General features: G+C 46.3%; 1 protein-coding gene across 1 annotated transcript; it reads left to right on the forward strand.

Moving 5' to 3' along the window:
- The first annotated feature begins 3,651 nt into the window (after positions 1-3,651).
- Positions 3,652-5,049, forward strand: LOC117845168 (glutaredoxin-C3). The gene has a single exon (XM_034726106.2). It carries the CDS (start codon positions 4,297-4,299, stop codon positions 4,687-4,689), a length of 393 nt encoding a protein of 130 aa, XP_034581997.1. The 5' UTR covers positions 3,652-4,296; the 3' UTR covers positions 4,690-5,049.
- The last annotated feature ends 16,003 nt before the right edge of the window (positions 5,050-21,052 follow it).

Here is a 21,052-nt window from a genome sequence, read left to right on the forward strand (position 1 = left end):
TGCTCCTTGAGGGAGAGGTGGCCGCTACTCCAAGATCCACGCGCTCCTTGCTCCGCCACGCCTACCGATGTTCTGCTGCCGAGCCCTCCTGCCGGAGCTCCGCCGCTCCTTGCCCCATTGTTGCTCCTTGCTCCGCCACGCCCTACCGACGCTCCACCGTCTCGCCGCACCCTCCCTTCTTGCCTCTGCCGCTCCTTGCCACGCCACCGCTCCTCGCCACATGTAAGAGGTGAGGGGCGAGCGGAGGGGGGAGGAGAGGGACGATGATGGCACGGGCGGCGAGGGGATCGATCTATGTGGGGGAGAGAGGGGATTCGGCGGGGAGAAGAAGAGAGAGAGGCGTGGGTGAGAGGCTGGATGAGGGGACGAGCGGATAAGTACGTATGGGGAGGGGGTGAGCATGGGGTGAGAGAGAAGGGGTCTGACGCGTGAGGGGAGGTACCCCTTTAGTACCGGGTGGAAGCTTCAGCCGGTACTAAAGGTTACCCATTAGTATCGAGTGAAGCCTTCACCTAGTACTAAAGATCCTCAGGTATATTAGTACCGGTTGGAGGCTTCAACTGGTACTAATGGGTGATCTTTAGTACTAGGTGAAGCCTCCACCCGGTACTAAAGGGGGTCATGGAGGCTCTTCGGGGACTAGCCGTTAGGCCCAGTACTAATGCTCACATTAGTATCGGGTCAAAATATAATCGGTACTGAGCCTTAGGACGAATGCTGAGTTTTCCCTCGATCTCTTTCAAGGCCCCGTGCGCATAAGTTGTGCCAAAATCCCCCACCTGCACAAAAGTACCGGGTCATGAAGGTATGTCACTGCTAATAGTAGTGATAGGCGTGTTACGGCAGATTCATAGTCAGACCTTGAGCCGAAGGTCTTAATTAATGGTGGCAGGTCGTCCTATGTGCTAAAACTATTCACTAATGACCTATTTTCTCATATGAATATAATAATGTGTGCAATTTCAAAATTTTCAATACGCGTATGATATATTATCTTAGTGCAAGCCATTTTGTAGGTGGTGAGTGGTGACCATGGAATTTTCCTCAAGCATGGGTGGTCACTTAATCATAGGCTATGCAAAAGCTTTTCTATATGTCCCCCTTTGTTTTAGATAACTTCTTATAATAATTAACACGGCCTCTATGTGTTGGCAGAGATGTGAAACTCTATGACTTTTCTATTATCTAAGAATATCGATTTATCATAGTGTTTTCAATAGCAAGTTTAGCAGTTTTGAGTTTCATATGACATGGCATACGCTAATACGCATATAAGTGGGACTCGTAGGCTCTTTTTCTCTCCGGTCCTACGGTTTATAAAGTTTATTCGTATTAACTTTCAGAAAATTCATTTTAGCATTTTTAAGAACTTCAAAAAGGTAGAGAATTCCTGCAATTTACTATAAATGATTATAGTTAACTCACATTATGAGACAAGCCGGATACTGAAAATTAAACCTTAAGATTGATTAAAAGGAAACCTAGTGCTCCTCCCAACCCAGTTGGTTGTCGGAACCCTCGCGTCGGTGAAACTCTGGCAGCGCTGGTGGTGGTGCCGCTTTGCCCACACTTCGTCGTAGATAAGGCAAAGGGGCTTGGAAAATGAAAAAGAAAAAGAAATAAAGGAAATACAGAAAAGGAGTGGAAATCCCCTTAACCAAAAGAATTCGCATGCCAAGTGATATTTTGAAAGGTATGCGAATTGAAAGTTATAAACAGTGAGGTTTGCGAATTCGATGTCAAATATCGAAATTCCTTATGTGAGACAAGCGAGACACTGAAAAGCTTACTGCTGTAAGATTAATTAAAAAACTAGTGGAAAACTTGAGAGCAGCAAAACAAGTAGGGATGAAAAACTGACTCACTGGCCACCGATCACCAAACAACCTACCAACGTCGGAGCCTAACCAAAGTAATTGTTGCTAACCTTATCAACATAATACCTTCGACTTCCCACAACATACCTCAAATGTTGCCTCGATCAATATCATCTCGCTCACGCGAACTGAGCGTAGCTTAGTTGGTTAGATTTCTTGTGGTGCCACCTATCTATACATGCGAAATATGTGAAGCGTCGACCTCCGTTCCCTCATCCAGTGCAATACGGTCCAGTCCAAACATGGCATCACCAGCAAGAGCCAATAAATATGTTTCATACGTAGCCATCGACCCAATCAACAAAGAGGCAGACATTATCCACTGTGCAAGCCCTTGGTGTGACGAGGAAAGAACAGGACATGCATCATGCCTCCATGTTAGGAGGAAGAAAGCGGTCGAGAGGGGCCAGCCGCGATCGATACTGCGAGGACGCTGCTACTACCAGCCTAGCTTATGCTAGCTACTGATGGTAGCAGTAGCGGCATGTAGAGTCGTAGAGATGAGCTAGCACAGGCACAGCACACGTCCTTAATTCGGCCGGGATCCGGGTCGACCAAAAAGTGCGGTTTGGCCATACGTGTTCTGTCCTGCGGGCCCAGGGCGATTCCGACTCGTGGTGGGCCCACCGTCCGACAGGAAGGAGGAGGACAGCCGCTATTACCCCACGTACTCGCTGTCAAAGTTTCACCTCGCTCGCAATATTGCATCCTTGTGTGTACAATGTACAGAATGTTCCATCGGTTCGTCGGTCATATTATCCGAACTACCACACTTACGGAACATGTCCATCCAAGTTCGTCTACGACTAAGCATGTGTACTCATATTTACAGTTAGTATGGTAGACAAAGATGCTTGCGATTAATACATTCGTCAATCTCAAGATCTGTCACGTCAGACTATATCTTTGACATTTTACAAAGACATGTGTGTTTATAAAACACAAACGTTTATATTTAAAAACTTAGATACTCAAACGCAACACCTGAATGCAGTTTGGGCCGTTGTTGGGATATCATTACTTGTTTATGTCACTTTCAAATTTTGTTGACCATATGGCATGTCTCGTCAAACATAGGTAGGCTGAAGACTCGCAGCAGTGGAAAGCAAAAGCCGGTCTTTGGATGGCTTTCCTCTCCCTCTCGCCATCAAATAATCTTCCAACAATTTTTCAGGAATGCCTTCACTTTGCAGTGATAAAGACAGGCTGTGCCACAGAAAAGCGGTATGCACAAAGGCAAGGGGGACAAAGAGACACCTTGGTGATGTAATACACTCGCGGTGTTCCGGCAGTGGCATGAAAAGCCTAGCGTTCGATTCATCCAGTTGCTTGTCTCCATGCAGCACGACAAATGAGATTGGTGAAACAGTACCGTTGGATCAATATTTGCAGATACGAGCAGTAGTCGATGTAGATTATGAACTCGGTTAAGAATGCTAGAAAGCTACGACCACAAAAATGGACGGATTATTTTTTTTATCATTTACTAGATGGGAAGCCATCAGAACTTGTAGAGCTTGTTACATTATTGTACGCTACACGTGCATGGAGTACAATTTTACATTTTTGCTACAGTATCCATGTCGATTGTATCCCTCCGTCCCAAAATACTATTCGTTTTAGTTTTTCTATATATATATACATTGCTATGTATTTAGACATAGTATATATTTAGGTGTATATCAAAAGCTATGTATATAGAAAAGTCAAAACGAATAGTAATTTGGGATGGAGGGAGTATTATAAGTATCACAAAATAATAAAATATATAGCTCTATCCTATTGAGTGGTCACAAGCATAACAAAGCAGTAGCTTATAAGAAATAAGAATATGTTTGCCTTCCACGTTTTAACTTTAGCTACTAGATGCGTTTCGCTTCTTCTGAGCTAGCTGCTACCATATGCTATGCATGCCCAAAACCATGAAGAATAAACTAATTACGGCCAAACCAAAGGTCATTCATTCTCGGTGACTGGTTAGCAGTATAACTAACCACAGTAGCAAGTTACTGCTCCCGCTAGCCAGTGAGAACTCTCCTCACCACCAGACATTGGACAATAAAATAGTGCTAGTGGCGAACAAGAAAGGGAGGAAAATTTTGCATTGGCTTAGAACCCCAAAACGACCTCATTGGCTTGGAAGTGCCTATCCTTCTTTCCCTGCCTCCCTCAAATTACCAAACCACCCCTCCCTCCTCTATATATACACCTCTCACTTCCTGTTCATCGCTCATCAGGACTCAAAGCTCTCAAGTCCCAAGCCTCAACTCACCTCACCTCATTGCCAGCCTTTGCTTACATACAGCTAGCAGCCGGCCAGCCAGCAAACTCCTCTCCACCTCTGCTGCTAGCTAGCCTTCAGCAGCAACAACCAAAAAAAAAACTTTCTTTCGGTGCCACCAGAGCTAGCGAAGCGACAATGCAGTACGCGGCGGCGGAGCAGGCGTGGTACATGCCGGCTGCGGCGGCGCCGATGGCGGAGAGCGCGGTGGCCCGCGTGGAGCGGCTGGCGTCGGAGAGCGCGGTGGTGGTGTTCAGCGTGAGCAGCTGCTGCATGTGCCACGCCGTGAAGCGGCTCTTCTGCGGCATGGGCGTGCACCCGACGGTGCACGAGCTGGACCTCGACCCGTGCGGCCGGGAGCTGGAGCGCGCCCTCGCCCGCCTCCTCGGCTACGGCCCCGCCGCCGCGCCCGTCGTCCCCGTCGTCTTCATCGGCGGCAAGCTCGTCGGCGCCATGGACCGCGTCATGGCCGCGCACATCAACGGCTCCCTCGTCCCGCTCCTCAAGGAGGCCGGCGCGCTCTGGCTCTGATCGAGCTCCAGGGCCGGCCGCGCGCCATCGCCCTCCTTGCTGATGCTGGCTAATCAAACTAAGTTGATAGGAGGAGGATACATCCGTCGCCAGGGTGATGGTAGATGAGTGAGCTAGCTGGCCGAGTTCGTGATTTCGTGTGTGTGTGCAAGAGAGAGGCTGGTACCGTGTGTGCTTTTTTCTCACTACCTACTGCCTCCGTCGTCCGTGTACGGTGTTTGTGTGGAGTGCCGGTGCGTGCATGTGGTCATGTGGTGTTTGACGCATGCGCTGGATTTGCTTGCTTGGTGCTACTACACTACTGCGACCACTGTTGTTCAATTTGATATATCCTTTAATTTCAGTAGCTTTGTTGGCTCATCTGACTTTTGTGTTTGTCTACGCCCTGCGTACACTTCTGTTTGTGTTGTTCTTGGTTCTGGATTTGGGTTGCCATTCGTTATCTGACTGAGAATGGCTCCGGAGATGTAGTTTGTTGTGCTTTTACTCTTCTCTTAACCTGTTGTTTGTCATTGTCAATTACTTTATTAGTATTACATTCTATTTGTGGCCAACTCCTTTATCGATACCGTATTTGATTACTTTCATGCCACCAGGGAGTCAGATCGGTTGAGCCAAATGACGTGAGACAAGTATTTGTCAGGCATATTTTCCTAACATATATACTAGATTAGTTCGTCTCTAAAGCTCATGGTGCACTAACACATCTTAAATGACCATTTAATATATGTATGAGTATTTGATAAACCAAGGTGTGCCGAAGCTAAAGATTCTGTGATTGCAATGAAACAATCAAATGTTTTTTTTAATTGTCAACATGCTAAAGACATTTGGAGAGTTGTTCAGATAGCTACTGAGTTAACCCCACCTAAATCAATAAGACATATGCTTGGAAGTTAGTTAATAGGTATTGCAAAAAAAGATAAAATTTTATTCTTTGTAGGGGTGGCAGCTCTTATGTGAGCTATTTGGTGTACACGTAATGATTTGGTGTTTGAGAAAAAAAACGTTTCAATTCGTTTATGCAGGTCATTTTCAAGGAGCATATTGGTTGCGATTTTCATCCCTGTTGCAGCATGAGAACACAAGGGAGACCATCTCTTCGGCAAGCAAAGCACTAGAGATCGTCGCTTTGGATATATTCACCAAGAATGGATGGAGAAGCAATAATAGACTATATATGCTTTTAAATTATTCATATTCTATGTGTACTCGTTTCCCTACTTTTTGTGTTCAGCTTCTAAGCCGAGGACGATGCAAGAACTTGGCTGTGTGCGGTCACGGAGGCCAGAACTATTTCCTCTATTAAAAAAATGCTTGTTCCTAAAACACCTAATGATGATATCACCTGAACTGAGATTATTTAATCGCACATACATGTCTCGAAAGTTGAAAGCTGGTAGTAGGAGCATGCCAGGGCAGAACTTAAAATCAATAATACTCCCTCTGATGCAAATGCATATGTCGTTTTAGCCTCTGAATGCAATTGTAGATGTTTTAGCATATTCTCAACCATGCTCTCCATTTAAGTAATTCTTAAACTTCTATAGGCATATGTTCATTATTCCTTATCATTTTCTTAATAAATGTACAACAAATTCTTATAAATAAATAAATAAAGCCATCTTTCACAATAATTTAGTATAAGTAAATGAAGGGGAAAATGTATTTCATGTACTTGCATTTAATCTTACATCTTGGCCATCATCCACGACGACTATATAAGATATATGAGTAACAAATAAGCATTATTAATAAAGATAAGAAAATATAAATCATGTTTATACATTGTTTTAGCCTCGGCCGCCTCTAGACAAACAGAAGACAACATGTGAAACCCCATTGTTTTGGGCCCTTTCACCTCCGATCCTATACACCACTAAAACGATATATGTGTATTGTGATTGCACTAGCTCCTTAATTAGCTAGTTACAATTAAAATCAAATAAACAAAACGATTACCCCTGTCAAAAAAGAATGAAAGAATCAGTCGTAAGACGTAACAGTGTAGTCTCTCCACCTCAAAATATCAGATCTTGTTCAAAATGCGTGCCGCTCAGATGCACATTCCCTGCGATTTCTACGAGAGTACATAGATTAACAATGCAATATCAGTACTGAACTGCTGGGCTTGATCAGGTTTAGGGGCCGCCGTTTCTGTTTGATTTCTTCGTTTTCAATGGCTCTTGCTTTTTCCCATGGGAAGCTGGCGACGTGCTACGTGAATTTTCCCTTTTTTCGCTTTGTTCGAGATAACAACTTGGCACTGTGTTGCTTCTCCTGTGTCTCCTTGCTTGGGTCCTTTGCTGCTTGACGGTCGGTCTCTACTCTCTCCTCTCATGCATCTCCTGTCACTAGCTAGCACCCAGCAACACAGATTGTACTTGCTTTGAAGAGCACTTTGGCCAGAGTACCATGAAGAAAGAATAATGCTAGCATGCTCTGCTGCTCTCTTTATCAAGGGAAAAAGGTACAGACACGTTAAAGCAAACAGCAACTTGGTTCAAAGATGTCACGGACGCATGCAATTAGAGACAAACTAAAAGGTTTAGCGTTAAATTATGCGTAGGAGTACTAGTGCCACTAGCTTACTGCTCGTTAGATAGTGTTCAGGCCATGCTTAAACTATTGGTACCGGAAAGTGTTGCTTTGGATCATCTATCTGGATATGAATCGAGATTAACTTGCAAGTGCAGCATTTGCAAGCCTAAACCTATCATTACCTTTCGTACCGTCGTATGATGCTTCGGCCACACGCACCAGCTCACCCATCACTCCATCACTTACTAAGCTGCATGCGCCGCTGAGCTTCTTTACACTATGTGACTCAAGGTTCTCAATGTAGAAGACTTTCGATCATCAGATTCTTCTTTTGGTTTATTTTTAGATAATGATGCGCCTTTTGTTTGATCGGGACATTGTGTTTATAGTATTTTTTTTCCATGGGAGTGAGTCTAGCTAGTTTTCAACGGTGAGTCATTTTTTCTTATTTTCCCATTCCTGATTTTAAACTTACACTGTTATGCTTGATATAGATTCCTTACTGCTGCAGTTTAAGCTGATAATAAGCGTCCGATTTTAGGTAACAAAGACACTCCTAAATCATTTTACCACTCACTTTAATTAGATATAGCTACTCCTGCCACTGGGTTTTATAACATGTAAAAAAATAATGCACGTGCAATTCATTGTGCCATGCTGTTGGTCCTATTTGGGATTTAATTTCTTCATGGAAATCAGAGAAATTCTGCCAAACAGTCAGTTTTCTGTTTTCTAGCTCCCATGCACAAAGAAACCAAGAGAAACATTTATGAATCAGAATTCAGTAATACACCTCCCATGTCACACATGCTTTTACAATCAGAATCCACCAAATAAAGTAGCCAAAGGATTGCACAAAATGGTTCTGATTCACCAGAGAAATGTTTCTAGCGAAACAATTTTTTTTTAAAAAGTGAAGAATTGAAAACCTTATGATCGATGCTTTTGACTAGTCAAAAGAAATAAATTATGTAGATTTTATTGTATCTTTATCAGATCGTTTTGTTGAGAAGGCTCCATGCCTGTCTCAAGCCGAGGCCTGTTTGGATCCACCATCTAAAGTTTAGCTGGCTAAATTTAGCAGCTAAGGATCCAAATATGGTAGCTAAAATCTAGCTAAAGACTCCTAACTAAAATTTAGCACTTTACCAGGTTTTAACCAGCTAAACCCAGATCAAGATGTTTAAAGATAGATTTACCCCTCCACATTCTCGATAAAATCCCCTGCGACCGCGCGCCTCCCTCCTTCCACCCGCGCACTCCCTCCCGATTGCCCTTCTTTCCGTCCCGCAATTCCCCATCTCCAGAAACTAGCGCCGCCTCCAGCCCATCCCGCTGCTGCCGCCAGGCCACCCTGCCACTGCCAGCCCTCCCCACGCGCAGCTCCTTCCCTCTAGCACCGCCCCGTGCCCCTACCCCTCCAGCGATACCGCAGTCACCCCGACAACCACCCTCTTTCGGAGCGAGCACCCGCCCGTCATCCTGTCCTCTACGGGTGGTGCGTGCTGCCCACGTCGCGCCCCTCGGTGGCGGCAACCCCAGCCCTGCCCCCAGCATCCTACGGCGTCGGGGACCGATGACCTCCCATCGACGCATGCTACCCATGTTGCGCCCCTCGGCGGCGGCCCCAGCCCCCAGCATCCTGCGACGCCGGGGACTGTGGCGCCGATGACCTCTTGCCGGTGCATGGCACGCCCGCATACCAGTGGCTGAAGAGCTCCCACTGGCACGTCATCGAGGCCACGAACGCGTACGCCTCCAACGGCGACGGTGACGGCGACAGCACGCCCAGCCTCAAGATCGACACGCAGCACCAGACCTCCTAATCGGAGTGCCTGAGGCTCAATTTGGTGGGAGGGAAGATTAATCCGACGATGAGGACCTTCACCTGGATGGAGAATAGCTTGACCTGGCCAGCCGCAGCTCAATCGTGCGGCAACATCTCTGTCCAACCGTCCCCATGGATGTAAGGTATGAGAGTCGTGATAGCCTGAAGGGGGAGCAGGGAAGAGGTGCGAGCATAGGGGAGTCGCAACCAGGAAGGGAATAGAAGGAGGGGCATGTTGTACGAGGAGGAGCTCACCAAGTCGCAACCAGAAACTAGAGCGGAAGAGATGTGCCATTGCTGTGAGAGGAGAAAAGTATCGCGTTGAGAGGAAAGTGACGATGGGAAAAAGGATGATGCGTTTTTTTATTTGCTAGGAGAGGAGATAGATGTGCAATTAATGAAGGGTAGCATGGTAATTTATTTTAACAATAATATTTAGTTAGTGGATCCAAACACTTCTTGCTAAAGTTTAATTTTAGTTGGCTAAAAAAAGCCTCTAAACTTTAGCCAGCTAAACTTTAGATGGGTGGATCCAACAGAGCCTAAGTTCATCAACAACGAATAGAGCTCAGTGCTCAGACGCTCAATCCAAGTTCCAAATTGCCGAATTGAGGCCCTTACTGCCCAAATTAAGGTCCTAGCCCTCAGATTTGAGATCGCCCTTACACCCAAATTGAGTTCATTTTTTTGGAATGATTTGAGCTCTTCATGCCTAAACTAAATGAATTTCCTCATGATGGATGGATCAGCTCAATCCAAGTTCCACATTATATTTCCGGATTGAGGACCTTGTAGGTGTGTCATGTGTGGTGAACTGGTGAGTGTCTAATTGTGACGTGCACTTATTCGCAAAAAAAAAATTGTGACGTGCATGCTAGTTGTGTGTATTTGTCATGGATGTGTGCGTGTGACCGAAAAAACATTCTAGCTAGCAACAGTTGGTTGCCTGTATTGTTTTTATCGTGCTCACATGACAGTATGACACCATATTAGTCCGTACCACGTTGGATGGTGGCAAACTGGCAATGCAAGAAAGAGGAACAGCAACGGTATGACTGGCATTAATGGGTGTTGGGTAAAAGAGCGCAAGGCTCCGGCAAATCGGCTTTCGGCACGGCGCCCGTATAAAGACAGGCCCCCCCGGGCAGCCCATCTATGCGCGCTGCTTCTCGCTCTGAAAACACGCACACATGCAATGCAATTACACCCCACGTCAATCGTACTCGTACTGGTACGGTCCTACTGCTGCTAGTATAGGAGGAGGGCTAGCTAGCATCACTGCTGATGCTGGAGTGTGTGTGCGCCCGCAGCAGCAGATCGCTAGGGCCCTCGTCCATGCCATCCAATTTGAATACTCCCAACAGTTACACCCAACGCAAGCATGATTTTGTTTGCGTCCTTTCTGCTCCGATCCTGCCCGGGATCCAGTCGGCAACTGTGCTATGCATCAACATTTTATGCAACACCACTGTTTTTTGTGGATTGTACACGTATGAAATTAGTACTCACAAATTGTGGATTGACGAAATTCACACTCTGCTCACAGTACAGTAGAAGTACTAAAAAAAATCGGTGTAACGAAACTGGTAAAATTCAGTCCACAAAACAAGTGTTCCGCTCGTTCTTGTTTGATTAGTGAGCAAGATAGTTTCATCATCATGGTAGACACAAACTGTGGGCGACCGGCGGTCCGGCCCTCCGGTGTCTGGTCCCCGCGCGCGCGGCGGGGATGACCAGACCACGTCACGTCACGTCGCGAGCTCAGGTCGCGGGGTGACGTCGGCGAGTCGCTGACGACCCAACTGACCAACACCCTGAAAGCAAAGCTCTCAACGATCGATCGGAGCGATAGGGATGGACGCGACGGCTGCTTTGCTGCTGGAGGGGGCGGTGCCGACACGACAGCCTTGTGGCGCGGCACGACGGCGCTGTCGGCCCCTGCCTGCAGGCCGCGCGGGGCGCAGCCGCGGGCACGCGCGATCCCCAGGGCGCCCATCCCCACAACCCAGCTGCCCGCGCCGCCGCATCGCCCGCCCGCCGCGATCCGCGCCACCTGCATGTATCTCTCTTCTCCGGCTGGTGGTGTGGCGTGGTTCCCCGCGGCGCCGCAGATCTGCGCCCTCCTTGTGCTCAGGCGTGAGCTGCTTTTCGCTCAAGTACATATCATCTGCCATTCGCCGAAAGCTTTAGCTCTGCAGCTAGCTTGCTTCTCCGATAGCCTTTGCGAGTCTTCCTTCCATCTGAACCGTCGAGCGGATCGGATCTACAACGCGTGAAATGTGGATTATCATAAGCACAACTTGTCTCGATGCTGGTATTATTCCCGGTTCAGCCGGCCGGCCAACCTAGCGGAATGAATTCCAACTCCGGCCGGCCGGCGGCAGCCATGTGCGGCACACTTGGTCGTTCGTTCGTCGCCAGAGCGGAGGGGATAGGCCGGTCACCCACCGCTGGCGGACAAGCACGGCGCCGTGGCAACCGACATATCCACATGCACGCGAGCATGTGCCTGCATGGTCATAGCTTACGTGCACAGGCGCGCACAAAGGCCACAACCACCGAATAGGACGCACGCACGGCACAGCGCATGCATGCGCAAACACGCAGCTCCCAAAGAACAACTTTTCATTCATCAATCACAGAGCACAGGCCTGGCCACAGGGTGCTTTGACTCCATTTTCCCTACTGCTGCTACGAGTCCATGACCTAACCGCAACGCTAGCGCCGTACGTCTCCTACGTCGGCTAGCCGCTTGCGCACGCACGCGGTGTCGCGCGCATGCAGACGGGCGCTCGCGGTCGCGGACAGGGGCGTGGAATAGAACGACGGGCACGCACAGGGGAAGCAACGGCAGAAGCAGCGGCAGCAGGGGCACAGCAGCGGCGCAGCAGCACGCAGCGTTGTTTTTTTCGGGAGCCGTGGCCGTTCTGTCCCGCGCGGTGACACGAGCGACATCTCGCAAGCAAGTGTAGGCTCCTGCTTGGACCCTTGTTGCCTGCCCAAGTTCTCAGAGAATCCTTGTCGCTGCTCGGATGTCGTCAGGCTCCTGGATGCCTCTGCTCCGGACGACCAGTGCGCGCGCCTCGGACGGAGCAAGTCAAACTCTTCTTCTTTTCTGGGGTCAGCTGAAGCTGCTTCTCGGGTTACGGTTACGGCTAGTCGGCCCCTAGTAATTCGTGCGAACGAACAGAATACATGCCCGGCACACATGCATATTCAGAGCGTGGGATTTTGTATTGAATGTTGGGATACTAATTAGGAGGATTAAATATGAGCTAATTATAAAACTAATTGCAAAAGTACTGAGCTAATTTGCGAGATGAATCTATTAAATCAAATAGTTATTGTAGCAGTCAAATTATGGATTAATAGGTTTAATAGATTCGTCTCGCAAATTAGCCTCCATCTATGCAATTAGTTTTGTAATTAATCTATATTTAATACTCCTAATTATTATCCAAACATCCGATGTGACAAGAGCTAAAGTTAATCCTAGGAAACAAACACCCCTTAATTTATCTCGACATAGTACATGCTTCAAACTGAAGTAGTACTCACTAAAAACTTTAATCAAAGTTATGCTTAAATGTCTTAAAATTGCTAAACTAAAGTTTAATATTTTTGGCTAAAGGCCCAAAAAATCAGCTTGAACACCGCCCATGAGATGGTCGTAGGCACAAACTCTCGGTCCGAAATGAACTGGACTTTTCTGCCGGTCCAGCCAGCAAAATGCTCGATTGTAGTCTAAGCACATGTTTAAACAAGATTTTTTAGAATGACAAAGCAAGTGACCACTTCACAAGAAGACGGGTATTATCAACATGAAAATTTATCACTGAAAATACAAACAACCAAGATAACAAGGCTTAAGGTAAGTTCAAGGGTTATATGTTTTGGCTAAATAAGAGTTTTGAAGAGAGGAATTAGGCACATGGCTAAGATGATTTTCAAATGAAGAAAATATGACTTATGTTTGGTGGAAAAATAAATACCTACGTGTTGGGGGGAATTTTAACGACCTCTCGAAGCCCATGGAAATAACAAAACACAAAGGCCCAGGCCCACCTAAGGGAATAAAGACTGCCGTCGGCCCAACATGGGGGGTGAGAGCCGCGCTCCGCCTCGTCCGACCTTGTGTTCCGGGGTCGGGCGCTCCCGACCCTCGGAAGACCAAGCTCCGCCTCGCCCGACAGCGGGTCTGGGATCGGGAGCGCCCGACCCCCCGCCGCAGGTTTCTGCCTCGCCCGACTCCAGGCACAGGGGGTCGGGCTAACCCGGGCCCACCAGACAAGTGTCCACCTCGGGCGCGGATCTCATGGGTCCCCCTGTTGATCTCGCCATAAATGCGCCGCAGTTCTGTCAGGGAGAAGGATATCCGCGTCCCCGACGCAACCCGCCACAAGTACCAATGCGCGGCTGCATAGTACGAGCTACATTGGCTGCGACCCCCTCCGATTCGCTACAGGGCACTCATGGCCTGCGCCGCCCGGAGCAGGCCTCGCCCGTTCTCGCGCCCCACGCGTCCGGCGGTAGGGACGCGACGTCCGCCTTCCGCGGACCATCAGGAGGATGGCAGGATTCGCCGCCTCCCCCAACGGACACAAGAGCCACGACGAAACACCATCATCGCGCCTGGCTACGACGGCCACCGAGGTGACCGTCGACGGGACGCGACGGCGGCCACCCTCCTCCGGCAAACGCACCGGCAGAAGTCGAAGGCCGGCGAGGACACCGGTGATCTGGGGACTTGGTTCCTCCCCTCGTGTTGTATTTTACCTAGCTATGTTTACCTCTTTTACTTCTCCTCACACCCGGTCTCGTCTGTAACCTCGGTGGCCTCCTTACGCTATAAAAGGAGAACCGGGGGCCTGAGACAAGGAGGCTCGTGAGACAACTGAAAGCACAACAGATGCTCTCAAGCGAACAGAACACACCGACACCCATCTAGAGCATCAGTGTACACCCAAGAGACCTGGGATCAGCTTCCTCTCTCGCACTCCTATAACCCCTACTACAGAACCCCGCATGGGTAACACGAGCAGGACCCGATACTGGACGTAGGGCACTCCCTTGCCCGAACCAGTCTAAACCCCGTATCTCCCACGCCACCATCTGAAGCCTTACGCGCATAAAAGAAATTTACTAGTCTAAGTCTTGATCCGCTAATCTTGATAATGACACTACGATTTTGGAATAGTTCCGAGTATGGATGCTTCGAGAACAGTCTTAGGAGCATGTATGGTCTGACTCTGGTAAAAGTTTTAGTCAAAATAGAAGCAGAAACACCTCGGGTCAATCGGCTTGCTTGGACTAGTCTAGATTGATAAGCCTAAGCTAATTTTGTTTCTATTGGCTCTATTTTTTGTCGGTAGATGTGTGCCATGGATAGGAAGGCTTAGGTGGAAAGGGTTTGGTAAAAGAGTTGAAAACATAGAGAAAGTTAAGGTGGAAGAAAAAAATAATACAATATGATAGTGGTCTAAAACAGAATAAAAGTTAGTCTAAATTAACTAGTCATAAGTTTAGAATCAAAGGGTGATATCATGCTTCATATTTCTCTCAAAATAAACTTGAATACATAAAAGGATGGGTTGCCTCTTGGAAAGGTCTTTAATTATAGTCATATAGCTAGACTCCTCACATTACTCATGTAGTCATATTAATGCAAAGTCATGGTCCTCTGACCGAGCATTTTAAGTATCCATGCAGCTTGATACTCCTTGCAATCCGTCGTGGTTTGTTTGTAGAATCTTCATGTGTTACATGTCATCTGCTCATGTCTTCATATGCCAAAGTTCTAAGCAATAATCCGAAGTATCCATGCATGCAGCTTGATGCTCCTTCTTGCAATCTGTCGTGGTTTGTTTGTAGCATCAATCTTCATATGCTACATGTCATCTGCTTGTATCTTTATCTGACAAAGTTCTAGAGGGTTTGCTTCTATCCTAAACTTCTGGATGTGATCATGTATGCTTGATGAAAGCATTGCCCAAGCTCCTTTCCATTACCATCATCTCCATCTCCTACATTTAGTAGTCATCGCCTTGCTTCTGCCTTTTCTTCCTAGTTTTCACCTGCTTCCATAACATAACACATACCAAATATTGACATATTGAAAAGTATATAAACTACTTTTCGAACAAATGGCCATTCACCCAAATGGAGTCTGAATGAGAGAGTTATGCTTGTTTTGTTGCAGCACTACGAGCTATCTAAAACTTATCCAATGACGTGCATCATTCAATGGTTTTGCTATAACCGCTCATAAGAGCCTCCAATTGCCTTGGCGCTTGATTCGTTGGAACGAGGCTTTTGAATATAAAAAAATCTGATCTTTTTTCTTCTGAGGTCATGCAAAATCTTAATGATAACAATAGCTTCTATTGCATCGCTCCAGAAATGTTGATGATCTTGACCTTGTGGTCTTTTGGGCATCATGTCACGCATTCTGCTTCAAGTTCATCACCATTCCTGCACCAAAGAGTAGCATGGAAACAATGATACATCTTCTCCATTACTCTTGACTTTGCCGATCTTACGGGATTAGAGGAGCCTTATGCGCTTCGTGAGAATGATCTAGGTGGTTTTCTTTCTTTGTTGTATTACTCAATCACCATATCCACTGGAGAAGAATGGTGGTGTCACGACACTTCTAGTGCTTAGGTGGAGAGGTCAAGACAAATGTCCTAATGCCTATCGCCATCATCTTCTCTGGTTCTTGCACCATGAGCCTTCGTCTTTTTGCCTCTAGTCCTGAACAGATCCAAATCATCGCCCTCTGCCAGATGGAATTATTACGTCTTCTTGGACACTAGTTATTAAAGAAATTATATTTTTAATAGATGGTCTATACAAAATGCTTAGGTCAAATATGGGAGGTGGAATTAGATGCGCGTGGGGAGGGGGGGGGGGGGAGGAGGGAGGAGGGAGGCAAGCTAGCCTAAGTTAGGGCCTAATTGGTTTAGCTTCTTTGGAAGTAGTGATTTTGAATCAGAGGTGAGTCAACAGATGTTCCTTTTTCAACTCATAATATCTTAGTTCATTTTAGAGTAACCTCACCGAAGAGAGGTTCCTTGCAAACATTTGTTTGGCAAATCTTTTCCATGGAATAACCTTTTAACTAAAAGCTCTAGCTAATAGATCCTTGACGGGGAAAAATAATAAAATAAAATTTGGTGAACCCTATAGAAACCACTATTTGTCAATCTTAATGGTCCTTTTTTTAACACTGATGACTCTAATGGTCCTCGCAAGTGGCCCTCGGCCACCCAATAGACTATATAGAAAATCTGTATGCGAGACAAATATGTACTATGAGATAAGAAAAAGTATATTAGTGGTCTAATAGATGATCTAATGAACTGCCCAGTAGTCTTAATACTATTTAACAGACAATCCCTCCAAAGTATTGTGAGTTATTTTTTAAGTTGTCTAATAGTATACTATTGATGCTCATTATTGACATACTTTTAGAGCTATTTAACTAGTGTTTTCATGCATATTCTTATACTAACCTGCCACTTGGCACTTGAAACAACCCCATTATTGCATATGTGTTGTATTTTGGAGCATATTGTGTTTCGATAGGAAATACGACATAATCAAGGGGGTTTTCATAAAGAGCTTAATGGATATTTGGACATGGGTCGTCGAGGAAAGCCTGCACGAGGAAGGAGAGGACCAAAAGGGCCAGAAAGGGCCCAGGCTGATTGCCCTGGGACCCTTTGGGCCAATCAGCCTAGCCTGTTCCAAGGCCCGGTCGAGCTCCCATTTCATCAGCGTGACATCCACGACATATCTAGGGTTTTTCCACTGACCATCGACCCAGAGCCGCTGCCTACAAAAGACTATAAATACCCCCTCATGATGACAAGGAAGAAGAGTTAGAGAAAAGAGAAAAACACCATGCAAATACCATCCATCGCCGCCACAAGGTCAGGAAACGGAGAGAAGATTGGATCTACAGGAGGCCAGACGAAGCAGAGCACCAGAGGAGGCAAGAACCTCCCAAGCCGATTGGCTTGGAGGTGCCTAGGCTGATCGGCCTGGGGCTTTCCTACCCCTGTTCATCGTCATCTTCGGTACAACTAATCTATAGGGCAACCTTTACCCAGATTTGTGTCAACATGTGTAAGATCATAGGGTAAAGTCTCTGTTTGTCCTCGGGGTTGTATCGAGATCTTGATTTGTAATCGTTGAACCTTTTGTTTAAGATCTATTTGTTATCAATCATATCTTGATGATGCTCTTTCATGTAATGGTTGGCCAGCGCTACTTTGGCTGGGTTGCTTATTTGCTTACCTAGAACGATCATCATGCCGTATTCTTATCGTCCAATAGTTGAGTACCCTTGTGTTGTGACAGTATGCGAGAGGGAAAGTGTTGGACATGGTTCACATCACTCAAGATAATACTTAGATCTAGTTCTTTCATGCATGGTGATTGCATCTACAAGTGATCCTAGATCCCTAGGACAAGCGTTCCACCTATCTTGTTTACACCCTTTACTCTCTATCTGCTTTGATCTAGACTGCTTAGTTCTTTTGTTAGCATAATCTTGTCCTATACAAAGAGCTTTCAGTTACATAGATTAGTTCTTAGTTAAGCGTGCAAATCCCTTGTTCCTTGGATTGATAAACCTTGGGGAAATCTCTAAGGGAAAAGTTACAACTGATCCGTGCGCTTGCGGTTCATAAATTGGAGTGCTAACTATCGTTAACAAGCTTTTCTGGCGCTGTTGCTAGGGAACAAGTCAATTTTGCTACGTTTAACTTTGTGTTAATTTTTTTAACCTCTAACATCTAACTTTTTCTCTAGAAAAGAAAATCTTTGTTTTTGTTTTTGTGTCTAGATGGCTCTGATCAATCAATACAAGAAGGAAGGAGAAAAGTCGTTGAGGGACTATGTAATACTATTAACTGATCAATTCGACATGCAGAAATCCAACTCAATACTTGTAGCAACATAGTATGAATTGAATCAAGGAATAATTGAGATGGATGGAAGTAATTCTTTCCAAGGAGTGAAGATTGATAATCCATATAGGCACATTGAGGATTCACGATGCTTTGCAACATGTTACAACAAGAAGGAGTTACACCAGCTTGGTTCACGTGGAATTTGTTCCCGTTTTCACTTGCAGGTGAAGAGAAATGATGGTACGCTGAAGTTTCTTTTGATGCGAAGGGGTATTGGGAGACACTAATGACAAAGTTCTGTGGGAGATTTTTCTCTGTGAGCAAAGTCCAAAACCTTCAAAGGAAGTGATCAATTTTGTGCAAGGAGAAGATGAAGAAATATATCAAGCTTGGGATAGATTTAATAGACTACTTGAACAAGGAGCTAAGCTTGGATTCTCAGGTGACGTGTTGTTGCATATATTCTATTTTTCACTAACCCAAAAATATTAGGAGTTTGTTCAAATGTGTGTAGGAGGAGATCTCCACTATTGTGTGGGAATTTAGTGCCTTACACCCATCGAAGCCTGTAAGTACTCGTGACCTCAGCCCCCGAGTACTTATTTTGAATGTACGTATCAACTGACTTGTCTCATTTTGCAGGAAGATGTTGCTTTGTACTTCTCTGCTCCTCCTGGATCCGAAGAATTCTGTGAAGCCGCTCCTTATGTGTTTACACAAGAAGGCATGATAGGTGATGACCAGGAGGAAGAAGTAGTCGAGTCCTCCAATGGCACTAGTTCTGATGCCGCGGAGAAATATGAAGTCGAGGCTCGACCATCTACGAAGGCTGGATCTTCCTCTGTAGCGAATAAATGCTTCGCTACAGATGAGCTTGAAGCCATGATCCCTCCGCGTCCGAAGAAGAAATGGACCATTGCTGCAAAACGGGCTGTGAAGAAATCCATTGCTGCGGATAATGTGCCTCCCAAGGTAATTACCTATGAGGAAGGTCAAGGTTCTAAGTATCGTATACTCCCAAAAGGTGTCTCCAATGTTACCACCATGTCTAATTTAGATGATATTGGTGGTTTGCAGGTACCGACAAGGCGACCAAAGCGGAGAAGGCGGCGGCTGTGGCCGCTCAAAAGAAGTCACCGATCATTGAGGGGTTGATCAAGATTGAGGATGATTTAGAGCCTCAAGATGCCATTTAGGTTGATCCCCAGGTGGTGAACCCTACTGGCACAGATACAACTCAAGCAGCGGAGGTGAAGCTTAAGACTGGCTAAGATCCCATTATGGATGTGCAGGCCGTGCCGAAAGCACCGACTTTAACTGTCAGCCACTACGACTGTTTGGTGAACCCACCCTACGGCTGAGGAGGTCTTCAAAGTAATATTTATTCTCCTTTCGAGTACTAATTGTAACTCAAAATTGACTTATTGTGTCACTAAAGCTTTGTCTTATGCAGGAAATCCTCTAGTATGGATCTTGAAGGGCCTGGCTCAAGGCCCGTGACCGATGGCGATGGCCTCTCAGCCCAGGACATTGCCCCGGCGCTACCAACCCTCATGCCTCAAGAGCAACCTAAAGGGACCTCGGCTACTCCATGTGCAGTAGCCAATGTGGTTGCGTTGATGCACAAGGTAGTCGAGTCAATGGCTGCTGTAGAAGTGCCAGCCCCCGAGCCATTGCCCAAGGGCCCAATGACTACTCGTGGTGTCATGGCCTCTCCTGTAGCCCCCGAGCCAGTTGTAGAGATTGAACCAGCATCTACTCTAGAAGCCATAGTGATGGACGATGCAGTGGCTGGGCCATCGAGTAGTCATGCCCTGGTGCCACAAGGAGAATTCCATGTAGAATCCGGAGATGATAAGAATATCTGTCTGGAGGACATCCAATTGATCGATGACCCATTATTGAACCCTGATATGGTGTCACTGATGATGGAGTCACATTGTCTCCTTGGCAACTATATGTAGGTATATCCTCCTTCCCTTATCTTGTTGGAGATAATCAGTAAATTTGTGCTCATGAATTTCCATGAGTATTGATTTTTGTGCTGTAGGACATCATTGAACGCTCCCGCCGTAAGTCACAGATGCTTGAAGGGTATGGTGACACAGTACTTCACGCAGAGGTGCTGGAGGCGGAGCTTGCCAAGGGGAAAGGGTACCGCCGAGTACCGCAATCGCATTCAGGAGCGCATGGAACAAAAGGATCATCTTGTTGGACGAAAAAGGTCCTTGAGCTAGAAAGTCAAATGTAATGCTTTGCTCTTGCGACTTGTGTCTATTGATTCTACTCTATAGTCTTTGACCCTTATTGTATATCCATGTATAACTTTGAAAAAGGCCAAGAAGGATCTCGAGGCGCATGTCACGGATTGGAAGAATTCTTATTACCGTGTGACCGACCAACATGATAGGCTTGTACTTCACGTCGAGAAGCTGGAGCATCACCTTGAGAAGGAGAAAAAGATGTGCGAGGATGGCGAGGCTGACCTTGTTCAAGCTAGGGAGACTTTGAAGAGCCGTGAGGCAAAAGCGGAGAATGCTTCCTTTGCTCTGAAGCAAATCTATGAAGCCGCCCAGCCCATTACGGACATGATAGAGCCTCTAGTTGAAGGTGTGGAGCCACGCCCTCTGGCATAAATACTCAAGGATGCACCAAACAAAATGTCCAGCTACATCCAGAAGATGGCTAAGTCGATCTTCCAACAAGTGTTGAGCTTCGTGAAGTCATTCTACCTGAAAGCCAATTTGGCATCCGTTGCTGAGGGCATGGCGGGTGACTGCACTAATGAAGCCCTTCAACAGTATATGCAGGAGATGGCCCCAATTGCTGAAGAAGTAGCCAATCATTTGGTCCTTGAGTAGTTCTGTATCAAAGCAAACATTAGTTCTGTATGGTAAAACATGATATGAACGCTTTGTAATGTAAATATTTCTAAGTCTTGTTGAAATCTTTGTTGCTTTCGACTTTGTTATTTTTAGTGCATCTCACAATCTTCCCTGATATTTGCTTGTACAGTAGATGTGAGTGTCTGTCCACAAGGCTTCTTTGATGAGCCTCATCAGGCGCTAGTTGTGAG

This window comes from Setaria viridis, chromosome 1 (assembly GCF_005286985.2).
Source record: "Setaria viridis chromosome 1, Setaria_viridis_v4.0, whole genome shotgun sequence".
Lineage (NCBI taxonomy): Eukaryota > Viridiplantae > Streptophyta > Magnoliopsida > Poales > Poaceae > Setaria > Setaria viridis.

What these genes read in the sequence shown, in the direction of transcription:
- LOC117845168 (XM_034726106.2), top strand. Translation starts at nt 4,297, where the DNA reads ATGCAGTACGCGGCGGCGGAGCAGGCGTGGTACATGCCGGCTGCGGCG.